This window comes from Amaranthus tricolor, chromosome 12 (assembly GCF_026212465.1).
Source record: "Amaranthus tricolor cultivar Red isolate AtriRed21 chromosome 12, ASM2621246v1, whole genome shotgun sequence".
Lineage (NCBI taxonomy): Eukaryota > Viridiplantae > Streptophyta > Magnoliopsida > Caryophyllales > Amaranthaceae > Amaranthus > Amaranthus tricolor.
This window is the reverse complement of record NC_080058.1, coordinates 4,941,916-4,951,919: the sequence shown is the minus strand read 5'-3', so window position 1 is coordinate 4,951,919 and position 10,004 is coordinate 4,941,916. Positions and strand designations below refer to the sequence as shown.

Sequence of the window (10,004 nt, the reverse complement as noted above, 5' to 3'; positions counted from 1 at the left end):
GAGAAATAATAGTTAAAATTTGACACTAAAATTCATAAATTCTATTTGAGAAAAACATATAAAATAAAAGGAATACGATATTTGATTAAAGCAGAAAAGAGTCTCTTTGAGCAAGCAATTCACTATGCTATATAGTTTGCGAATCTTATCTTAGACTTAAAAAAGGCACCAAACATTGGGGCCAAATAATCTTTAATTACAAGAAGTAAAAAAGAGAGTATCGAATGTAATGATATCATTAGATATGTGGGAAATGGGAATAATATACTCTATACTTAATGGTGTAGTAATTCTAATTTACAATATTATCATAGACCATAGCCTTAGTGTACTTTACATAAATCATATCTTAGTGGCGAATCAAATTCGTTTTAAAAGTATACATTCTAACTTTTTTCTTTAATTCACCATTAATTCAATCCGAGCTGGGATGGACTATGCCCTATGGAATGAGGGAGAGTTTGTCTTGGTCCCAACATAAAAATTAAGAAATGTATTTTGTGTTTTAAATATTTAAAATTATTTTGTGTGAGTATTAGATATATGGGGTCCATTTAGACTTTTTAAAGGTCTTGAGCACAACGGCCAAAAGTTAAGCCGCTTATTTTTGTACGAGTAATGAGTAATAAGAGTATATTCAACTTTTGTATTAAAGTTTGCCTTAAGTCAGCAAATTCTTAGAAATATACTCAAATCTAATATATATGTTGGAAATTTATTATGCGCGTAAATAAGTTCTTATTTTACAAATTAAATATATAAATGATATCAGGTAAAATGAAGTATAATAATTATGATTTTATCTATGAAGTTTTACCAACCTCTAACAATAAAGGGAGAATGGAATTGGAAGGGAATAGTTTAGGAGGTGGTGTTTGTTGGTTGGAAAGTGGCTCATGGTGAGAGAGAGTGTGAGATTGGATGAGAGAATAGGTTTGAGAGAGGGGAAGGATAAGTGTTTCTTCATGGTTTCGAACGATAAAAGATAACATGTAATATTTTTCATTACTCCCGAGTAAGGGAAAGAGTTATTACATTTTTCGAAACAAACACAAAATAATAATACTTTTATCTGAATCTATTATTTTTTTCCTGATAAAAGTCCAACCAAACAGCCTCTAAACATGGTTAACATGACATTCACCATCAACTTGATTTTTGTGTCAACAAAGTTATAAGAGCACCAGTATTCAAGTGGGAGGCTAAAATTTATAGTTTTTGGTTAACTTGTGATTAACTTGTGATTTGAAAAAAACTCAATCAACCAATAGCCAAAAATGGCTAACGCCAGATCATTTTTTTATCTGATGCATTTTGATCAATGATGCATTTTGATCAATTTTAATGTTTGGTACATATATGGAGTTTTAGGTAGTCACTCGATTTCAATCAACTTTGTAATTTGCGTCAATATTTCATCATTAAAACCTCATAAATTATAAAAAAGTATTTATAGATTATTATAAGAAAAACTAATTTAATAAAAAATTTATTGAATTATTAGATCAACTCGAAAATATGTGTACCGAGTGTATTTATATGTAATATGGAGTTACTCATAGTTTTGACTTTTAAGTGAGAGCTACTCTTTTGCTCTACATTTCTTAATGAGGATTTATAATAAGGGAACTAAAGAGGGGTTCTACTTAAAAACGAACGTACCCTATAACATCTAGTAGTAGAGCACCTAGTAGTATGTGCTATTAGGAAAAAATAAAGAATTTTTCTAAGTTTTTTACTTTGTCCCAACCCTAATTTAGTAAAATGTTCCTTCCTTTACATCTGAAAAATGAAAATCCCAATCCCCAACTTGAAACGGGCATCGCCAACTCATTGTCTTCCCTTCGTCTTTCCGTTAGTATTGTGTTTAACAACTTTTTAGTTTCCATGACTTCATTGTTTTGATGGGTTATTAGGTTATAAGGCCTACATCTCATCTGAGATTGGTGTGACCTACTAAAGACAAAATAGCCGAGAGTGAAATGATTAGGAGTTCTTTACATGATTGTCGTTTTCGTGCTATCGTTCCATCTATCAATTATCTTCTACCAAGGCAATTTGGTGGAGTATGAAAAAATCCTCATTTAAAATCAATCACAAAAGGCAGTCAATTTAAACATTACCTAATTTGCTACTCTAATATTTTATTTAGTTCAATTTGAACTAATCAATTTAGTTCAATTATAACTTATCAATTATAGTAACTTTGGTACTTTTCTTAACTAATAAGCTTCTTTTAGATCAATCCAAATAATTTGGATTAAAGAAAAGCTACTTAAATTACTCTAAGTCACAATTTAACTACTTTAACTACTTTAACTACCTATTTGAAGTTAGGAGTATGACTTATGTGGAATCTAGCCATATAGGTACTTTGACTACTTTATCTAGTGTTATGTGGATGGTGTGGAACAATCTAGATGCCTAGCCATAAAGCAAGGCCTACTCCATGGGATCTTGTGGCTTTTCTTTAAAGATAGAGTAGCTTCGTCAAACTGACCACATACATTTACAAATTATTGAACTTTAAGTACTAAGTTTTGAGAACCAACCATACTGGGTTAGGATATTACATGCTTAGCCTCATTATTAAATAACATAGAGATTAAAAAATTGAATATAATAAATTAAAAGAGTGAAATATTTATAAATAAAAGAGAATATATGGAGTAAAGGTAATGGGTTATGTTCAAAAACATAAATATGATAAATTATTGAGTTGAATAAAAATGAAAATGAGACAATGGTCAAAAGGGCTTCTGTGGAAATAAATTTACTTCTTTAATTATATTTGAAAATGTTTGCCAAAACCATTACGATGCTAAGAACGATACAAACAACAATGAACAAAACAACGTTTGACAATGTAAACTAATCAAAAGAGACACAAGGATTTAAGGAGGTTCACCCAATGATGGCTACGTCCTCCGTGGTGTGTAGTTTCTGTTTATATTATATCAAAAGAGTATAAACAACACTTCTAAATGAAGAATTACAATTCTGTAAGAGATAAAAACAAAAGGCTATGTGTTTGGCTTAGGGGTTTGTGTTTGATGTGTGAGTATGAGAGCTCTATATATAGTTTTAGGTACATGAATATCAATAGCTCACTTGAATACATAGTTAATATTGAGTAATGAATAATATGAAATAACTCCAAGGATTTGAAAGGTCGAAAATCAGCTTCCCATGCACATCAAAGGATCCGCTTGACCGGAACAGGGAGCTCGCTCGGTCGAGCGGCTTGGTCGAGCGAGCATCAGCTACATTCTGGAGCATTCTGTCTGACCGCTCGACCCACCAATATGGCTCGCTCGGTCGAGCGGGTAGGTCGAGCGACCTCTCTGATTGAGACAATGTAATCTTTGTTATAGGCTTGAGCAAAGTCTGATATTCAATTTGAAACAAGCAGACGAATTGGTTTCGAATTCGATATCCAATATCCAAAAATTATCATTTTCATTATCAAATATCTCAGATATATAAAAATATTCAAAATGGATCCCAAGTATTATATATAATCTAATTCCAACACTCAAATAAGAGTTGACGACCATTTGAAATTTGCCAGCATCTGATGACTTACAACAACTCACTACACTTAAGCAAGGACTCACTGCTTCTTTTTGTTGGCACACATTTCATTGTTTCACTTTCCTTCATCCGCCGATTATTTAATTTATCTTATTATATAACTTCATTTAATTTTTTAAAATTTAGGACATAAGCTTTACATGATATATTCTATTCATAACACGACTTAGCAGGAATCAAAATGCACCACAGGCACGAGTGCACGACGCTCGTACGACTTAACAATGAAATAAAAATCTGTGCATAGTTAGTCATCCTCGTCTCCTAAAATTACCCAGCTCTATTGTAGAAACCCTAATAATCGTATCTTTCAACTTCAAAAGCCAGATTCCAGAACTTACAATTATCAAAAAATACCAAAAATGGCGATTCTTCCGAATCCTATAGTGATTAAAATATCCCTGTTACGCTTCCGTTGCATATCAAAACAGAGGCTATACTTAATCGATTGTGCATATTCATCGAACTCCATTACAGACATTCCAAAGAAAACATCTATATTCAATCGCTCGACAATAATCAAGCAACCATGAAGTCTGATTATAACGGAATTGAAGTTCTGGGTTCATGTAGTGAATTACTCTGTTCATCGAATGGCGAAGAACGAAGAAGCACCGGGAATGCCTTATTCATTTATCAATACCCAGATATAGGCGGTGTTTGACAATTAGCCGTTGGTTTTTTAGTTGGCTTGTTTGACCAGTTAGAAATGTTGGCTGTTTTTGTTGGCTTTTAAGTTAGCTAAAAAAGCTAGCTATTTGTGGAGTTGGTAAATTAAAAATTGATTGTTAACTATTTATTAGAAAAAAAGTGGGTCAACAAGCGAAAAACCAACCAAAAAAACTAGTTGGACCATCCTTTTCATTTTGGCTTAATAGCTAGCTATTCAGTTGCTTTAAACGTTATTTACCAAATACGTTTTTTGGCTGTTTGATCAAACAACAAGCCAAAACAGTTGATCAAACAACCAAAAGCCAAAAGCAAAAAAAAAGCTAAGCAAAAAGCTAAGAATCAAACACCACTATAGAATATCCCTCTCCTAAGCGAATAATTGGTAATAATCAAGAGAATGATGATTATAAATTGATGAGAATTAGTCAGTTTAATTCTGCAAATCCTATTTCAAAAGCAACGTGAAGGTTATATCACCAACTGAGCTCCGTTTGACTGATGAACTAAAACGAATTTGTTAATGTTAGTGTTAGGTGACTTGAGTGCACCAAATAAATTCTACGCATTAGTGTGGTTGCATAGAAGAGGAATCCTATGGGTAATCTAGTGTGAGTCTTCATTTGTGTGATGAATGTGGAGTATAAGTGGGTGTTGAATGCATGAAATTATGAGGCATTTAACAAGAGACTTAAACATGGGTGTAATAAAGATGAATTATAGTATGATGAATGATAGTTAATGAGAAGACTAAATGGTGAAGATTTTTGTACGAGGCATCCAAGTAATGAAGCATTACCTTGATCGAGCATTGGATTCAATTTTTTGACTCTTGATGTTCCTTGAAGTTGTTTATTGTGTATTAATCCTTAGCCTTAATTATGTAATACTCATTAATGTACAAACCTCTATAAATAGAGGTCTCATATGCCATTGTACCATATCCACAAAATACACCCCAAGCCTAAACACTAGCCTAAACTATTCTCCATTGTAATTCTCCATTTGAGAGTTCTTTGAACTCCTTTGATAATATAAGTGAGATACTACACACCAGAGGACGTAGCCTTAATTGGGTAATTCTCGTTAAATCTTTGTGTCGTTTTATTGCATTATTATCTCCTATAAACATCGATATCATTGATAGTGTAATTTGTTTGTCACAAGACTTCATACATTTGATTTTGGTGATATTCGAGATTGAAACACGTTGTTTGATCTCTAAAATAGCATCGTTTTCAATTAATACATAAGATCCCTGTTTTCTTGGGCCTTAGTCGATCAAACTCCTTGAGTGAGACTAAAACCACCTTATTTTTTATCATTTATTACTTTACAGTTCCTAATTTTCAATAGACACAAATTTTTATGGCTTATATAATTTAAATATGATCAATAATATTAAGCTAAAAATAAATATGAGAAATATTTTACATAATCATAGTTTGAAAAGAGCAATAAAATATATCTACTCCTCACAAAACAATTGTGGTCTAAAAACAAACATATGTTGATTACTTTGATCACCAAACAATTGAGACATTTTCCATATTGATTAGCCTCATAGTTAGTGATCAATACTTTACATATACAACTATATTATCATCCCAATTTTTGCTACTCTATAATGGTCATGCATGATCATATAACTTCTAATCAAGTCATATATTGCTTAGCTTGAATATTTCTTGTTATCTCCTTCTGTCCCTATCTCCTCTCGTTTCCTTTGTATTACACTTGGTTTAATTTCTTGGTACGACTAAATTTTTAGTTATATGTTAATATACATAAAAGACGATGTGATTTTGACTACGGGTATTCAAAAAATTAAATGGATTGCATCACTGAACAAGCAACTACTTGTGCCCAATGTCGCAGTTTCGTCTTCACTTGTTGAGGATCGTCCCCTGTACAAATTACATTCAAATTTTTAGCTTTTGTTATTATTTTTTGTTTTCAGTTTTCAGTTTTTTTTTCCAAATAAAAACCAAAAATAAGTTTAAAATAGAATTTACCTGGACCTAAAATTTTCCAAGAATCTTCGCTCCTAGGACTCTCAAATGATGCGGATCTGACTCTCAGAGAATTAGTGGAGTTATTGCTATGTGGCGTCGACACCGGACTAATAGACAATTGACGATGCACAGCAAAATAAAGGTCTAATGCTGGTAACGTATTGCAAAGTTTTTGGCATGCTTCTTCGCTAAAACCAAATCCTAACTCAATGGATCCTCTTAACTCATTCAAATCCTCGTCTGTCAAATCATCTACATCGAAATTCATACTTTTCCTCTTCCCTTCTCTTATTACTTGTCGTTGTCGTTTTTTCTCCCATGCGACGTCTCTATGAGTCTCGTTCATGGACATTTGTTTCGACAACTTCTTTTTACTACTTTTCCAAAATGGTGGCGCATGGACTAGACGTTGTAGCTCCTCCGACTCTGATGATTCAAGTGGGGAAGCATTGGTTTGTCGTGGTGCGTATTTTGGGCTTATTTTGTAAGCATTGTTGTTAGGAGGAGGAGGTGCTGGAGGTGGAGGTGGTAGCGGAGGAGATTTTACCTTTGCATCTTTGAAAAAAATGCTTATTTTATCCCACGAACGCATTATAACTAAGTTATACTATTCGATACAATGAGAAGAATGGTTTGTGGCCGTGGTAGCAAAAAAGCTACCGCGGCCCGAGAAGGACAAAGAAACACAAGAATAAGATAATGGTTATTGTGTTTGAATTTAGTTTCTTAGAATATGATATTACCAACGAATTTGTACTACTAGTACATATTATGTTTTATATTTTTAGATAATTTGTTATTTTTGAAAATTGTGGCACATTAACAATCCCAACTAATTTTGTGAGGTGGAGGAGATAAAACAAGAAAGAAAATTAATGGAAACAATTAAAGATTTATTAGGACAACGACAACTGCGAATATTCATTGATAAGTTTGTATATTATATTTTTTAATTTTTTTTAGAATAGTATATATTATATTATTATTACCACTTATTCTAAAATTAGTTTTTAAGTTTACGTGTAAGAGAAGGTTAATTTTAATTGGTTTTTGTATTGGCTATATTAGGCAAAAATCTATATTAGTGCATTGGGTATCCATCAAAAAGTAAATAGGATTTTTATACTCTTTAATTCGCCCCTGCCAATGTAATATGTCTTCAATTATTTGACTTATAATTTGATTAGAATTTGTGCTATCCTCATATTTGTATTTCGGGTATAGTAAAGAACAGACAAAAAAAAATAATCTTTCTTATATTTTGATTTACTATGCTTTTGAATAAATTTTAGACATCTACTTTTATAAAATATTTTTTATTTATGAAATAAGTATTATTCAAATATTTTGAATTATAAAATTATGTCAAAAATAATATCAATAAAATATTTTTGACTAATTATATTCCTCCTAAAAATAATATCTATCAAATATTATGGATTAAAATTAAATGCAATATTGAAATGTATGGGGAAATGTATTGATGAGATGAATAAATAAGTGAATGCGTAGATTCGAGTTAGAGAAAAAAATGTGAGTCATGATAAAAAATACAAATGAAATAAATTTGATGGGATCGATTAAAAAAAGAAGTGGAAAGGGAGTATATTTTGTTTGATTCGTTTCATTTCATATTTTCATAATATTAACGTTTTATACTCGTGAAAAGGTGATACTGAACCACGACTCATGGCTTTTTGTTGTTGCTGATTTATTGGCTCTTGTTTTCACCATTTAGTAGGGGTTTTAGGCTATTTCTCGCCTTTGACCTAGAAAATCTCCCATTTTACCTCAAAACACATTAAATGTTACAAACAGGTGCGGATCTACCTCAGGGCACCCCCTGGCACGTGCCCAGGGACAATTTTTTTAAAAAAATAATAAGAAAGTTAAGAGAGCGTAGGAGAAGAAAAGAGGAAGGATATTGCAAACAAGGAAGAGATTTTGGTAAATTATAGTCATTGTAATAAGAATTGAAGTTTTAATAATACTTTTAATGGAGGTGTGGGCAGGAGGTTGAAGAAAGGTTAGAATGAATTTTTTATTTACCTAGAGGATAAGATACTCATGGTAAATGTTTTTTCATATACCTACTTGTACTATATTGAGGTACTTTGGGGTTTTTAAAAAGAAAAATTTTTCATTAAGATCGTCTCATTGTAAGATGACTTGATATGGGTTAGTTTAATATTCAATTTAAAAAAATAAAGAATCAGTTATTAAGTATGTCATGTTTAATTACATTTCAATTTACTTAATTAATTTTGTTTAAAAATATTTAAATGGGCTTGTATGGTTTCGTCTCACTATAAGACTATCTCACGTACAAGACTTGTTGGTTTGTATTATATCTAATATCTATATACCACATTGACATTTTGTGTATTTTTCTATGCTTTTCTAGTTGAGTACATCCTTGTCCTTAAATATAATTTATATCTTTATTTAAGGTTGTGCATAAATATAAGTTACTCCTAAATTGATTTTTAGAAGTGAGGATATAATTGGAAAAACATTGTTCATTGAACTTCATTAATCTTTTGGTTTGGCATCAATTGAGGTGAGGATAATGTTAATTGATCGCTTTTATATTACTTAGGCTTTGGCTTGGGATTATTGTGTTTGTACAAGTCATTGTGTAGGAATAAAGAATTTTTAGTTGTTAATTTTACAAATTATACTATGTTGAAACTGTCGAAATTTTTTTGTAAAATTTCGTTTATTTATTGGTGTTTAATGGGAGTTTGAACCCTGAATCCTTCACTAGTTACAAATAAGCTCATGAGGTAAAATTATACAACTATACATCAAAACCATGCAAAATAGTCATATAAATTCATCAAAAAAAATATAAATAACATTAAAAAGTGCAAATAATTACACTTATCAAGCGTGAAAATAAAAAATATAATTATTTTAAATCAAAGAAAGTATATTAGAAAACAGATGTTTACTTTTGATAATGTCCCTAGGTAAAGCAACGGTCGAGTAAGTCGAGAAAAAAAATTGTCCTTCATACGACTTCTCTATTGAACAAGTCTAATTGTCATCCCTAGGGTTGAACAAAGTCTTATTAATTTCAGCTTAACACCTAAACTAACTAATCTAAGGGCACAAATAACGTTTTTACCCTTAAACTAGATGAGATTAAATTATTTTAATATGATTTGGTTTGATGCAATTTGCAATTATGCAAAATAGATCAAATATGTTACGTTATAATGAAAAAATAGATACAAATCAATATTAATATATCAAGCGCACATTAATAAGATAAAAAAACACTTATAAACCAAACTGACACATAAAATAAAATTTATCGAGTATGTATTTTATAACCAAATCCTTTAAAAATACTTCTAGTGGTATGGTTTAATTTTAATTTTTCATAAAGGAAATGAAGCAGTATACCATAATTAATTTGTAAGTTAGGATAAATTTTTATGTAGCCCTTGTTACTTCTACAAAACTATTTTAGCCATGTAAGATGATCTCACGATACATAAATTCATATGTATAGTGAAATAGTTCAAAATTGAAAATTAATGAGTTTTTTAAAGTGTCAATTTTAATATTTCAACTGATGTACTCTATTTGTTCTTTTTAGTCTTAATATCTTTTCGTACGTATTATAAAAAATTGTAAAATTTATATATTAAAATTCTTTGCATCAACATGAATCTAACAAGACCCCATATGAATATATTTGGTCTTCAATATTTATAC

The 10,004-nt window shown here is 30.7% G+C and overlaps 1 protein-coding gene across 2 annotated transcripts; it reads right to left on the bottom strand.

Annotated features, from left to right (window-relative positions):
* Positions 1 to 5,639: 5,639 nt before the first annotated feature.
* LOC130828246 (uncharacterized) lies at positions 5,640 to 7,005 on the bottom strand. Of its 2 annotated transcripts, none has more exons than XM_057694102.1 (2): positions 6,279 to 7,005; positions 5,640 to 6,170 (listed from the first exon to the last, which is right to left on the bottom strand). In XM_057694102.1, exons 1-2 carry the CDS (start codon positions 6,868 to 6,870, stop codon positions 6,091 to 6,093), a joined length of 672 nt encoding a protein of 223 aa, XP_057550085.1. In that variant the 5' UTR covers positions 6,871 to 7,005; the 3' UTR covers positions 5,640 to 6,090. The 2 variants fall into 2 exon arrangements, with proteins under 2 accessions (XP_057550085.1, XP_057550086.1); XM_057694103.1 differs by having other exon boundaries at positions 6,285 to 7,005.
* Between the last annotated feature and the right edge of the window lie 2,999 nt (positions 7,006 to 10,004).